Source organism: Dermacentor silvarum, chromosome 8, assembly GCF_013339745.2.
Source record: "Dermacentor silvarum isolate Dsil-2018 chromosome 8, BIME_Dsil_1.4, whole genome shotgun sequence".
Classification (NCBI taxonomy): domain Eukaryota; kingdom Metazoa; phylum Arthropoda; class Arachnida; order Ixodida; family Ixodidae; genus Dermacentor; species Dermacentor silvarum.
The window spans coordinates 121,082,271-121,097,178 of NC_051161.1; the positions used below are offsets into that span (position 1 = coordinate 121,082,271).

The following is a 14,908-nucleotide window of genomic DNA, read 5'->3' on the forward strand; positions in this document are numbered from 1 at the left end:
TATACTAAATTAGAAAATTATTACTTTCATTCGTGTTCCTTGAGGCACTTCTTCGAAGTTTCACAAGATTCTCAAAATTTTCCGAGCGATTATTACTGCTATACATCTATACAAACACCAGTCATCAGGCTACATTTTACAGTATCGAAGTATACGTTGCTATACGTACATGTATAGCAAACACTTAATAAAGGACCTTTCAGCCCATCAAAGTCTAGGGGTCTTCTACCCCTGTCCAGAATCTACCAAATACTTTGCAAACTACCACACAAGTCCTCTGTATTGCCCACTGCCAGGCGATTTTGTACTGTGCGCTTGCTGCCTCGATATGGCAGGCTTGGCTCATCTCTTTTCGAGAAGCCCAGGGAAACTTCCAAACAGCAACACACTGAAATAACTGACGTGACATCAGCGCACAGCTCTTAGTCAAGCAGCAGAATCACGCCCTCAAGCAGCCTCAAAAAAAAAAAAAGAAAAGAAAAGCACTCGAGGAAAAGCCTCATGCGTAACCTGCAACATCCAACGGACGGCCCAGTGGTAAGTCTGATGACATGTCATAAGGTAATAAAGAAACAGGAAAAAGAAGAACATAAAAAAGGAGAGCAAGAAAGCACGAAGTGACAGAGGAAGAGTTAAAGAAAGATGATGTCAGAAATAGAAGTGGCTGAAAAAGAGAACTGAATATGTGAAAGAAGAAGCAGCGGAAAAATGCATGAGGAGCTACGTGGCCGACGCTTGCGAAAGAACACGTAGCAGAGAGGGCCGCCCAGCTACACTCTGGGATGACAGATCGGAGAAAGAGCTGGTGGCCGGACGGGATGGATGGCTTGTGGACACGGCAGAAATCGAGTGGAGGCTGTGCTTCAGCTGCCGCGGCTGCGACCCGTGAGCTGAGCGGACGCCCCACCTGAGACTCCCTGCGGCTATGATCCGCAGCTAGCAGAGTCAGCCGGGCAATTCAGAAGCCTCGGTAGCCCCCCCATCCTCACCTTCTGGCCAGATCAACCGTGGACCGGATGGTGGAGACAAGGACGTCGAATCCACGATGCATTGGCGGGTCCAACGCTTTTCGACGAAACAGCAACGATGAGGCTACACGGCAACGTCGGTGGACTCGATGTAAATATTTAGAACTTCCTAACACATCGTACTTTAGGAACTTAGGGAATACGTTGAGTAGGACTTTAGGGACTTTAGGGAATACGTTGGACTTTAGGGAATACGTAGGACTTTAGGGAATACGTTGAATTACTCCGCTATGTATAGTTTGTTGTTTATTAGGGTTTCTATTGGGTTTGTGATATGTGTTCATTAATGACTGTGTATTTTCTTTATGCTCATGCCCTCATAAAGGCTTTTCATAACTCAAACATTCCTTGCATTGTGTTTACCACCACGAGACCTTGATGATGACGGCGGTATAACAACAGCACAACTGTTCCAACGTTGCAGACCCATGCGTGAGGACAAATATTTCCTCTTTATATTTCTTCTGAGAGAGAAACACAATGAGGATAAGTACGATGATGATAAACATCACAAAGGTCACAATATCTGGATCCCTTAACAGCTACTGCTGCAACAGAATAGCAAGGCCACTTTATTAAGCAGAACCGAAAATGACACACTGCTGCAGCTCAGCCTACTCTGTCCACACTGCCAATAAAGGCTACCGCACATATTACACAGGTAGCCAAAGACGAGCATACAAAGGTGAACTTGCCTTGAGTTCGTGCTACATGCTGTGGCTGGCCAATGTCTCCCGTGTAGAAATCGTCGGCCATGAATACCGTGTCGAACTCGAGCCCCTTGGCCTTATGCGCCGTCGAGAAGACCACATCTGCAATTGCAGTACAGCTCAGACCTTTTATAATGTAATCGCTTTAGTGCAGAAACGGATATAATGGGTCTTTTCTTACTCCCATTTATCTTTCCAAAGAACTCAAAAGTATATGCATACCGTTTACAGTGCAGCTGTGCCAGACGAAATACTGGTTATATTGACCCTTTTCGCGAAGCAGTTTGTTCTAGAGAAACGAGATGGCGCTTTCGGCGGCGCGCTGTACGTGGCCTCAGCGACCCGCACACGAATACGAAACCATTACAGCTTCTACCTTGCTTCTGTGCAATCAGCTGTCGATAATGCAACCGAGTTTTCGCTAACGCACTGTGCTCCAATCACGCTGTTAATTGTGGAGCAGTGGATTCAAGACATGTGCAGTAGTTGGCTGCAAAAATAGTGACAAGGCTTATTGAGGAAGGGAATAAATCTGTGTGACCACACGGACCGCTGTACATAAGGACAGCCTGATCGGCCCTTCACGATGCACAATTTTCCTTGAGGATAAAAAACTTCACTCATCCGCGAGCGGTGTATCGCTAACCTCCAAAGAAAGGATTTCAACCCCAGAACGTCGGCAAGGGTGAGTATCACTCGTTCAGCAATGACAAAGGGAGTAGCGCTACTTCCTGTCCTAGTAAGCTTCGTGCACATTATCTACACAGATCTACCCCAACTTGCCCACAATCTTACGCCCACTCTATCACCAACACATCAAGAATAAGTGAATGGGCACACATCATTATGTATGCACATTATATATGCACAATAAATGACGGACTACACCAACAGCACACGAATGATCGAAGCTGAATGTTTCGTGACGGTCCACAAGAGTAGCGAGTTACTAGCGATAATACATCTTTGTGACAAGGTACTGCGATCTACAGCACAGCTACATTTCATGCCTTGTGCACAGAAAGAACAAATCTATTGGAACTGAGCACATCCTGAACAATTTACTAGTAGAAAATAATCAGATAGTGACCGCACCTAGGAACATTACTTAGTCAGAAAGCGTGACCAGCCACTGCTTTAAAGTATTTGCCAATAAAGAATGAAGAGCAAAACACACTAATCCTGATTCAATTCATGAGCGGAAAGTTTGGATAGCTTGGAATACATATTTAGCCCCGCTTTTAGAAAAAGCACCATATACGCTGCTCACGCCGTTTGGATGTAGCTTAATCAGCTCCGAAAGCACTTTTGCATGTTCTCTGAAGCTGTGGCCAAAGCTTCGTGTCATCCACCCAGTCGCCGTCTACGCTATCTCCCGAAACAGGGTTGCTAAGCGGCACCGGCGTTTTATACATTCCTTGTAAACACAGAGGCAACGGAGGCAGTTGAGGCAAGCAATGGACGCGTCACCACGTGATCAAACATGGCAGTGCCCCCGGGATCGCCGCGAAAAGGGTCAATATAATGTGGTTGCCGGAAATCTTGCAGACAAAGCAAGGAAGTGAGCGCCTTCTCAACGAGGTCTGCTGGTTAAGGGAAAGAAATGAGGGCATGTGGAAGAGAAGGAGACGCGGCACAAGCAAGCAAACAAGAAACTAAAAAAAAAAGAAAAAAAAAAGAAACCTGGGCAGCAGCGTCCTGAGTTTAGTGGGCATGTAGGGGTTACCTAGGTGATGGAAGCCTTTTGCTCCGGCCGCTTGGCAATGGCACGTGGTCCAAATGCACGTGCACTGTCACTCCTTGGCTCTTCAGTTTGTGTGCGGAAAGTGAATGCAGTCGCCAACTGATTTTTTCTGACACTGATGGGGTCACAAAAATGCGAATTGTCGGACAGGCCGGAAAAACGAATTTCAATGATAAACCATTTGTCGTTTTTTACATCTCCAGCACCACGGAAAGATCGGAAGAGGCTACAAGTGTCTTTCACGCTCACCACCGCCACAAAGTGCAGATACCAGGCGTGCGGCCTCGACTCCGCAACACTGTCAGTTTAAACTTTCTTCTCCGAATTCATCAGTTCGGCACGTTGTCCAGAAGCTAGCTTCACCATTCCTACCTGTACGCACACATACAAACTTCTGTTATATGCGTTTGCAGTAGTTGCCAGCTGATAGCCTGCGAACCCTAGTTCATGCGTGCTGCTGTCAGTTCAGCCTGTGCGCCTTATCTCGCGTCAGATTTTCGTGTATTTGTCTATGGGATGAACATACATCAAGGGCAAACTTCCCACGACGGCATGGTGCCTGTCACCCCCGCCAGTTAGGCCTAACCAGCACCGTCTCGTGGGAAGTCGGTGGCCAAATTTGCGGTTTTTGTTAGAGTGTACAAGAAGTGTTATGTGCGCGACTGCGCCTCGCCGCCTGACGCGTTTCGTGGCAACTGTATGGTGACGCTGCAATCGCTCAGTACTGAAGGCGCATTGGGCCATGCGTGGAAACTGCTATGTGCTTTGGCAGCGTCCGCCACTGTTTTTGATGCACCTTTCTGTGTAAAGGCCTGTCATTTATCTCTAGTACATACTTTCATAAAGCCTGATGAAGGAAACGTCAAAGCTTTTAACGCCTATAGTACAAATGCCGATGATAGAGATAGCAAATCCTATTTTTCACTTGAAGTCAGGGTGATTGCTAGAAGTTATGAAAAGACCCGCCGTGGTTGCTCAGTGGCTATGGTGTTGGGCTGCTGAGCACGAGGTCGCAGCGGCCGCATTTCGATGGGGGCGAAATGCGAAAACACCCGTGTACTTAGATTTAGGTGCACGTTAAAGAACCCCAGGTGGTCTAAATTCCGGAGTCCCCCACTACGGCGTGCCTCATAATCTGATCATGGTTTTGGCACGTAAAACCCCATAATTTAATTTATTTTAGAAGTTATGAAAAATATGGCAAAAATACTGAGTGCTCGGTACACCGTACAGTGGACAATCATATTCTTGCGATAATTATCCTTCCCATCTGAAGTTAGCTATACCTCAAATAGCTGCTGTGCTGGTAACATTATCTTGTCGAAAGAATGCAGTAGGTACCGTCTTGAAGGGTGTGGTATTTATGCAGGCAAGGCGCTGTTTAAAAATGACTTGTTTTTGGTGTTATGTTGTTAAAAAAAACTTGGAATTTGGAGGCAGATAAGTGAGAGCAGCGCTGCGTAAAAAGAACAGCCTTGTTTATGCATAACAATATTTTATAATAGAAAATCTCGTATCATAAGCAAGCACCCGCCTGCTTGCAATGAACTTGAACTGAAAACCATTGCAAATACAGAAAATTAAGATTAAAATAAATTCTGGGGTTTTAGACGCCAAAACCATGATATGATTATGAAGCACGCCGCAGTGGGGGGACTCCGGATTACATCTGACCCCATGGGATTCTTCAACATGCAACCAACGCACTGTACACGGGCGTTCTTGCATTTCAACACAACCCAAATGCGGCATCCTGCGCTCTCGGGCTTAAGAGTGCAACACCAAAGCCACCACGCCGTCACGGCAAGTAATACTGAAAATACAGCGCAAGTTGTCAGCATAAAAAAACAAAAGAAGAAAACGGTTTCAATGATTTTAATTAGATTTACAAATGTTCTAGACTTCTTCGTTCTCTGGTCTAGCTGCTTGAAGTTCATGCCTCGAAGGTGATCGCCTCCAATGCTTGGCTATTGGGCAGAAATATGAACCTTGGCTCTGCAGAGGTCGCATAACTGAAGCGCCCTGTAGCCGAAGGCACCGACTACACGGGCACACGTGTAGTCTTTCAGCGGCACAACACAGGCACAGCAAATGGTGTTGCCACTATCTAAATTTTCCGATTGAGCGACCATGCTTAAGTACTGATAAACACGTAAGGCAGTAAAGCGGCAACTAGTGGAGCCTACTCAACTTCAAGTGCTTAGCAGATTTTAGCATGGGCTGCAGGATTGATTTGATTCGATCCGGAGGTACACATTTTCTCAGGTAAGGAGCAACATTAGCAATCTCGTTGGGACAGCCTTTAGATCGAGCGTAGGCTTTCGTCACGAGATTTGGACTTCCTCGTCGTTCACAATGTGCACGAAGCCTCTTATGATATCAAAGTGAACTTTGCAAACCACAAGCCTTCATTGAGCAGTTTCGGCCCTGTGCAAATGTCTTTCCAATTGTAGCCTTCTTTAGACATCAGCAGGAGCCTTGAACAGAAAAGTTATTGCACACTCTAGGTCCTCTAGTTGTGTAGCCTGGCACGTGCGTAGCAGTACATGGGGCGCTGCTTAAAGCTCATTGATGCGAGAAACATGCTGGAAATGTGTTTCAGCTGGCCACAACACGCGTGTGCCAAATGCAGACCAGTGCAGATGCGCTCGGAGCTTCAGTAGTGGGTGATGACAGTGCTACCACTACAGTCGCCCCTTAGTGCGACACACGCGATGCAGCGCAGCCACTCGGATCATTGCACTGCCCCTTCTAGTACACTGTATGTTGGTGCAGAGTCGACGAAATGCCTCGCATTGACCGTATGGCACTTGGAAAGCAGAGGAACCACCTCGCCAACAAAAGTGGGGTCACATCCTAGTCGTATGCTTCTTCTCGGACACATGCGGCTGCTTGGGCTACGTTTTTGCATGTGCACTGCCTTTGAAAAATGTTTTGGTTATATAGTGTGGTACCGTTTATACTGCAAAAATTCGAGACTCCATCAACTTACGCTATAAGCGGTCTATGCTGTAATAGAAGAGCTTCTACTGGCAACAGAGTACACATGACACTTCATCTCAGGCTGTCAATGGCACGTACTTTGCCTCAATGTGGCCCGAGTGTTTCCATGGCAACTAATATACATCACAAGGAATGAAACCTGCACGGCAACTATATACATCACAGGATCGGAACCTGCACAAGGAACACCATTTGCATGTACCGTATTTACACGACGGTAGGTCGACCCTTTTTTTCAATTTGACAATCCAATGTTGGGGGGTCGACTTAGAATCGAAACCGAACCGTGTACCGCTAGTAGCGGCAAGAGAAACGAGAAATCAGGGGCGCTACGTGTGGTTACAACTTTGCACCTACGTTTCGATGGTTACGGTAGAAGCGTAGCGTATTAATTTACCGTATTGCCTACATTTTGATTGCGCGCACCACGAGCGCACGGCTTTCGTGGGAGCATCACAATCATGGAAGAGCCGCCGTTTGGGGGGTATTGGTATTGGCGGAAGAGCCGCCGCGCTGCTATCCTCCATGCCGAGGAAACTAACAACTGCGCAGCGGGACGCAAGTTTGGAGTCAGTGACGTATGGTGCGGCAGTGGCGGTTTCAGCGTGAGGAAATTGGCCTCCCTGGCTACTGTGTGCGGGTGGGTCTCTCTCTGCGTGGGCGGCTGTACCGCGCGATGTCGTGGTGCGGTCGTTCGTGAAGTGTGGACTCGCATGATGACGACGTGCTGTGGGACCGCAGCGCTATGACGGCAGCAGTGCCAGTGAGGTCGACTCTAGTGACGATGAGTAGTCTTAGCAACCCCATCAATAAACTTCCCTTGTGTGAATGCACTCGCGTGGTTTTTCTCCCCCCCCCCCCCTTTTTTTTTGAGACATGACATTTTGGGGGGTCGACCTACATTCGAGTCGACTTACAATCGTGAAATACGGTAAATGCTTCATGGTCAACTGCAAAAAAAATTCGCTTTGGCTAATGCAGTACTTGTGTACAAAACAACAAAAGGGATCCATTTTATCCAATACTTACACAATAAAAAACTACACTTGAAGTGCACAGCAAGTACATAATATAAGTAGCAGCTGTGTTGGAGATTCCCTTAAAATCTGTACAAAGAATCACTCGCTGACCTTGCCTTCACCCAAAGATCACGTACTCGTGATGCCTGTGGCAGTGGTGGCGCTGGCTAACAGTCCCAGGATTAGTTCTGTTCATAAAACATTATACCCCAGAAGTGGATGGGAAAACGGCGCTGTGGTAGCTCAATGGTAAAAGCATCGCATGCGTATGCGAAGACGTGGGATCGTTCCCCACCTGGGCCAGTGTTTTTTCATCCATATTCATGTGCATTAATTTATGTTTCTTTATTCAATTAGCAAGTACAAAGTACTCCCCTGTTGTCCTTGGTGTCATGTCTGTTGGCTTTTTATGATATGATTAATAAAATCGGGCCTCTCGGTTCCCTTTCTTCTCGCTTACCGTAAAATTCCGAGCAAGCGCTCCCCCTCAAGCAAGTCAAAATTACCGGCAAAGTTAGGGGGGGGGGGGGCGCTATCCCGGAATGGCACCAAAATTCAAGATGGCAACGACAAAATTTTACCACCAAAAAAAAAGAAGCGCAGTGGGAATGGCATTAAAATTTTATTGAACATGAACATGAACTTTATTAAGCCAAAGATTTGTTAGTGGTGTTTATCACTCTAAAACCACCAAAAGAACTACAGAAAGAGCACATCAACGCTCGCCACGATCGGCGAAACGAACATTGGTTATGCAGCTTCTATTCCAGGCAAAATTATGTCAGCTAAAGTAAAGTGACGTGTAATGTTCACTTTATTAAAAACCATGTCCACGGTGAAACGTTCAGCACTAATGAGAGTTCTGATATTGGTCAAGCTCAGCTGCAATGCATGGCTACCGACGATGGACAGAGAACCGCGGCTCGGCCATGCTCACATCGCAGCTGGTGGCGCCGCAAATATCAGCATGTTTTATTCATTGTGTAAAATTCTTGCGAGGAGAGAGTAAAGCGGCAACGATGGTAACGAAACATTGCTGCTTGGGAGCGTCGGCGGTTCATTCTGAAGTTCAGTCTGCTACAGATTCGAAGTGAACTGGAAAACCTAGCGATGATATCAGTGGCGAGTGATTAGCAGCGGCGACGCCAAGGCGTAGCCGCGACCACTCCTCTGTCGCCGAGTGCCGCAGAGAAATCCTCTGTGCCATGTGAGAGGCAGATCTCGCCGTCGGCTGGCGATCTGTCAACTGCAGACCGCCAGCTGCAGTTCGCCCTGATGCGCACGTGTGCCCACTGGGGCGCCCAGGGTGCGACCATGATTCGATGGAATGGCTCATCGGGGCATCCCGATGTGCACCAGTGCGATTGCCAAATTTGCCATTATTTTCGTGGACTGGATGTGGCAGGCGTGTTGGTGCGGAGCGAGGGGGGGGGGGGGGGGTGCTCTCCCGGAACGGCGCGGCAATTTGAAATTAGCAGTGCAGGTTAGGGGGGGGGGCTCTTGCAGGGTGGGGGTGCTCGCTCGGAGTTTACGGTAAATAAAGAAGATGAGTTTGCTACCCTGCATGAGGAAAGGGATTTAAAGAGATAGGAAAGGAGAAACACGAATAGCAAAACGGAATCAGTGCACAAAATTCTGAGGCAGCGTACATCACTCTCACAGTCTATCTCACAGGCTCGCAGACCGACAAGAAGCAAGTTAGCGCTCTGGCTGCCTGTAGCACATACATGTGCTTTAGCCCAAACACGCACACTGTACTTACTGGCCAGCTGCTCGTCCCCGCTGCAGCGTAGCTGAGGGCCTGCACGTACCGCGGCACATCGTGGCGTGGTCGTCCACGAAGGTCAGCTTGGAGCAGAGGTCAATGTCACTCGACCGTCTTGGCATACTGTCAGCTGCGCATAGCTTGCGAAGCGCTTGACGAATGGGTTGCACCATAGATGAGGCTGCATCAAAGCCGTCAGGATGTGACACTGTAGCTTCCAACGATAAAATAAAACACAATGCTATTACAAATTAAAGCCCAAATGATTACATTCTGCTAATATAAAGGAGCCTAGTTCCCCATGATGGGAAGCATTTAAATCATAATGCCGCGACAACTTGGTCACATTCAAATTGCGCGCCCTTCGTATGGACAATGTGCACGCGTTCCGTGGTGTTGTTCAGCAGCAACAGGCAGCGATCTTCGTGGCCGAGCAACCGGTTGGACCTGGCTCGCATGCGCCACGCGCACGAGGCAGGACTCGAGAAGAAAGAAGAAGACGGTTGGAACGCCAGTTTTAGAACGCGACTGCCGGCATTCTTGACAACCGCAGTGACTTTAAGTCGTGGGCACGGTTCGCCCTTATTAAATATCATTGTTTTCTTAACCTGTGTTCCTCAACATCGTTACAATATGCTCAAATCATCATCGTCATCAACACCCCCAGCTAGTTTAAGCCTTCTGCAGGACAAGGCATCTGCCAGGGACTCCCACCTACAGTATAGACCCCTTATAACGTAACGCTTATAGTGCAGGACCGCATATAGTGCGGTCTTTTCGACTCCCGTTAATTTTCCCATAGCACTCCATGTATACACATATCGCTATAGTGCAGTTGCGGGAAACGAAATACCGGTTACAGTGCGGCTGTCTGGGTACGGAAGTCAGCGGCGACGGTGAACGCTCCCCTCAAACGGGCCCCCAAGAGTGCTCGAGGAAGAAAGAGAGACGAAGTGGAGGAGAAGGGCACGTGGTGCGAACGAACAGCCAGTGAGGCTGAAACCAGAATCTTGAGCGCGAGTCGTGAAATATCATGGTGCACATAGCGAGCGAGCGCCACGAAACTGCCAACGCCGGCCTACGCTTGCTTCACGATAACGGCAGTAACGAAACTTCAGGGGTGGCGGCGGTGGCACATCACGGCGAAGGGTGCACGCCGACACCGTGGAATGTGAGAGAGGAGGGCAGCAGGGAAGCAGATTTCGCCCGGGCAACTCCGCCGCTTTGGTGGCTCCCCTCTCCCTCCCTTGTAGCTCCCTCCACTTTCGAGTTCACCGTGCGCGCCCGCCGCGTCCAGCCAGCCGGCGCCAGCTCCCGAAGTTCGTTTTCTGTCATTATCGGGAAGCGGGCGTTTGCGCGTGGGCAGTTTCGTTCGCCGGCCAGGGACAGCGCCGCTGCTTCCCTCTGCGTGCAAGGTCAACACATGACTAAAAGTAGAGGAAGCATAAGGAGAAAGAAGGGTTCACTTTCATTTTCTACACATGGCTACGGTAGCGTCGCTGAGACATCGGCACGTACACGCATGTTCCGGCGCAACGCAGAATCGGCGACCTTGCCACTGAGAGAGGGTGAAATTTCCGCCGCGTTTTTTTTTTCTTTTTTTTGCGATAGCAATTATATGGACACTTAAACCGAATTTCTGCCGTCGGCGTTGTCGCCGTCGCCGTCGCCGTGTGGTTCCATATAGATAAAATCTTCGCCGCACGCCGTATGCCCGAGCGGAAGCGTGTGGGGACGCGCGCTATCGGAGAGCGAACGCACGGCGGAAAGCAAATGCGACTGGCACGCAAAAGGCCGTTGGGGTATGGGAGGGAGGGAGGCGGGGCGCGCTGCGCTCCAGCACCAAAGGCCCATCTTGCAACCGGGCGCAAGGGGAACTTTCACTCAATCTCCCACGCACAAGCAAGGAAGCGGGAAGCCAGCGCAGGAGGGAGCGGTGGGGGTTCACTTCTACTCTGCCAACAACCGCGCTCGTCGCTCGCCGCACCATCTCTTATCTCCACACGGCTCTGACCTTTGTATGCGCTGTGCATTCGCCTCAGTTTCCGTTTGAACGATAGAACCGCACGTACCTTCGCCCACTGCGGCGTATGCGCTTGCTGCCAGCGTTTTGACAGTCGTTGTCTGCAGTCATTCAGTCTGATCTATTCATGTTTGCTTGTGCGCGCTCACACCACGCTGTTCATTCAGTTAGTAATAGTCGGGCCACATTTTCCATCGCACGCTACACATGCAATGCTGCCCAGATCGGCAGTGCAGCGCTACAGGTGTGTCCCTTCGCAAGCGCTGCCCACGGGAAGCGCTTCTCATCAACACCACCGTTTCACACGCGCCTTCTCGTGGTCATCGAGTCTCTCTTCATGCTGGTCTACTTACGCCGCAGCACACCTGCTTACTTAATCAGCTCATGTTAACTACAATTCATATTGCTACCAAAGCCGCTCACCTTACTTACTTCGTATGACATTGCTGTGTTGCTATCGCATTCATTGCTTCGCCCTTAGGGCGAAACTGTGACATTCTTTTTCTTTCTTTTTGTTTCCTTTGCGCGCAACATTGACGGGTCTCTCCTAAGCTTTTACTCTATGGCGGTGCCGGAGCAATGCCGGTCGGAGGCGCCGCCGCGTGATTTGGTTCGAATTAACGAGATTCGCTGTAAATTGAATGCAAACGTTCTAGCCGCATTCCTCGACTGTCGTATACGCGTGGTGGCTCGGTGCACATGTTTTGCACATGTGCGGGCCTTGAAATTTGTTGCTTTGGTTATAGTGCGTACCGCTTATAGTGCGGATATTTGCGACTCCAGCGACTTACGTTTATAAGCGGTCTACACTGTCTCACTGTCCAGCATCGGCTGTCTCCATCCTGCACCTGCAAATTTTATTGAGATAGCAATTATACCGCTCTCAAGCCTCATTCACGCTATCGGCACTGCCGCTGCCGCGATGTCCCGATGTAAACAGCACACACGTGGTCCACACACCAGCTGTTAGAGATAACATGATCTGCAGCGGTTGCAGGGGTAAGCCATACGAGGGTAAGATAGTTGGTGGCCTGTTAATGCGAATAGCATTCTCTGCCTACTTCAGCTGTGTTTAGACTATCTGTCTGTCTACCGACTATCTATCTACAGTAAAATCTCGTTACGAGAGACATGGTTACAAGAGACACTCGGTTATAGAGACATTTGAAAATGGTTTGGTTGGTTTTCCTATGTTTGCCATGTTAACAACATTGCATATAGGAGACATGGTTACAAGAGACACTCGGTTACTAAGGAGCACTTTTTAGGTCCTAGAGTAAATTCTTCACTATTAGAAGAGAGACAACCCAGACAAGCTCCCGCAAGTGGCCGACGTGTACCAACCGGTATGCTCTGCAATTTCATTCCCTTGGCTTGATTCTGTTTCGTGCCGCAGCCAGATGTCATTCCTCGCGTGGTTGCGACTACTAATTGCACCAAACTTTATGTTATTATGCTTTATAATCCCTGTCACACTCCCGCGCCAACTCTGCGACAGAGTACCATTGAGTTGGATTTCCGTCGCAGTGCCTGCAGCGCTGGTCACTTTGTATGCTGGTAGTCAAACTCCCGAGCCATTGCCATGTTTCCGTGAGACAGCTCTGTTCAAATTGTCTGGAGCCGAACAGCGCCGAGCGGATGCGGGCAGATGCGTGACCTGCACAGTTATCTTGCTGTGGATATTGCCATATCGGACTTGCACCTCGCTCTTCGCTCGCTTTTTGTTTCGTGCGGCTATCGCTCCGTCCGCAGTTTGCATTCCCCCCCCCGCTTACTAGCTTGTGCGGAACTGAACAGCAGAAGGGGAGCCATCATAAAAGCATGGTCGTGCCGGGTCTAAAGACAGCCAACATAAAAAAAGAAAGAAAAACAGACACGGCGTCTCGTGTACGTTCGCCTGTGCGTGGACATTAGACTCCCCAGGAGTTGTATGGTACGGAGTTGTACGGTACGGAGTAACTGTGCGCTGTTTTGCACACGGCTAGCACGCAGCCGTAATAATCGGGTTCCGCAGAACAGGTAGCACATGCACAGGTAGCACATGAACACATGAACAGCACATCAAACGCAAGTATCAGTATTACCTTTAAGATCTCGTATACCATCAAATCAAATACCAACCACCAAATACTGGATCTGAAATAATCACAAACAGCAGAGAAGAAAATACATATAAGTAGTGGTATATTCCCCAGTGAGCAATTCTGTTCTAATATTACACATAAAATCAAAGCATTTCTAAATGCGTCCGTTCGGCACTTTCATTCTCCCAAGCCCCAGACTTCCTCGCCTGCCCTCGCTTACTGGCTCGGGTGGCAAGATAAAAAATGACACTACCTTTAGTTTTATTCAGGTTGCTTAATTGTGTGCAGCTGTTTGTGCCCCTGACGGCCAGAATTCGAAAGTTGCTTTTACATGCCCCCGTGATCAATGACACTGTGGGAAGACGTGATGGCTTTTGGTTGCCCGCATTTATTTATGCACTATGACGTCTGTTGCTATTGCCGCCGTTCTGCCGTCTTGTCGCCGTTCTACTCTCGCGCTCATCGAATGTGCGGAGCGCCGAGGTGCAACACATCGTCGTCGTTCGTCGAGACGCTGACGGCTCACCATAGGGCCCCCCCTCTAGCGAGGTCCCAGTGTGCGAAGGAGCGATCTCATGAGCACTGGTAGTTCTGCTGTTGCAAAGCGCATTCGTCTGGTTGTTTGTGGATGGCCTGTGTCTTCGGAACGGCGTCGGTGTCGAGGAAGCTGGCTTAATGCGATAACGGAGACACTGTCTTCCCGTCCATTAAGAAGCAGACGAAATGCTTCGGGCAACGCTTGACGACTTTAAAGGGCCGTCGTAAGGTGGCTGCAGTGGTGATCTGACGCATTGTGCCGTACAAATGTGTACAATCGCGGAGAGCACGACTGGTGAAAGATGGACGTGAGTGTTGACGCGGCGAATAGGAACACGTCTCTCATGGCATTCCCGAGGCGGCTGGCATAATTGGCAACGTCCAGTGGTGGTATCGGTGACGCCTCAAAAAACTGGCCAGGAAGCCTTAAGTGTGCCAAAAACGAGATCAGATGATCGTCTGTACGTATCGTGCTGCGAAGGGCGACGAGAACGAGTGGTATCGCTCGTCCAGGGTATCAGTGATCGGAGGTGCTCACGATCGAGCGCTCAGCTTGATTGTGCGGAGCAGCGAGGCGCAACCTCGTCGTCGGGCGAGACGCTGGGGCTCGCCATAACACATGCCCTGCATCTGCCTGCGATCTTTCACTGATGCCTACCAATACGAAAGCTGCCAAGCTGTTCTAGTGCAGCATGGTGCATTTGGTCATTTTTCCACTTTCAGCATAATTTGGTGCAGCAATTCGCTTGATTATCAAAATGGCGCAATTGGCAGAGTATTCCCCCCTGATAGATAAGATATATCATATGGGGTTTCCTTAACCTACCTAAGGCCTTTTTTTTTAAGGGACACTAAACAGAAACCCTCAATCCTTTAGACTGTCACTGATAAATATCCTTTAAAAACTCTAGGTTTGCTAATTTTGCGGTAATAGGTTAGTTATTATAAGATAAAATAGTCCAAACTTCCATATCTTTAAAGTGACGCTTTCTTTG

At 48.9% G+C, this 14,908-nt stretch overlaps 1 protein-coding gene across 3 annotated transcripts in view; it reads right to left on the minus strand.

Moving 5' to 3' along the window:
- The window catches only part of LOC119461649 (F-box DNA helicase 1), a 157,112-nt gene that overhangs the window by 9,199 nt on the left and 133,005 nt on the right, over window positions 1–14,908 (minus strand). The window contains exon 17 of one of the 3 annotated variants that reach the window (XM_049671834.1): window positions 1,710–1,840. The exons of the other annotated variants lie outside the window; for them this stretch is intronic. Coding sequence (XP_049527791.1) covers window positions 1,710–1,840 — 131 coding nt within the window. The remainder of the gene's footprint in view (window positions 1–1,709; window positions 1,841–14,908) is intronic. 3 annotated transcript variants of the gene reach the window in all.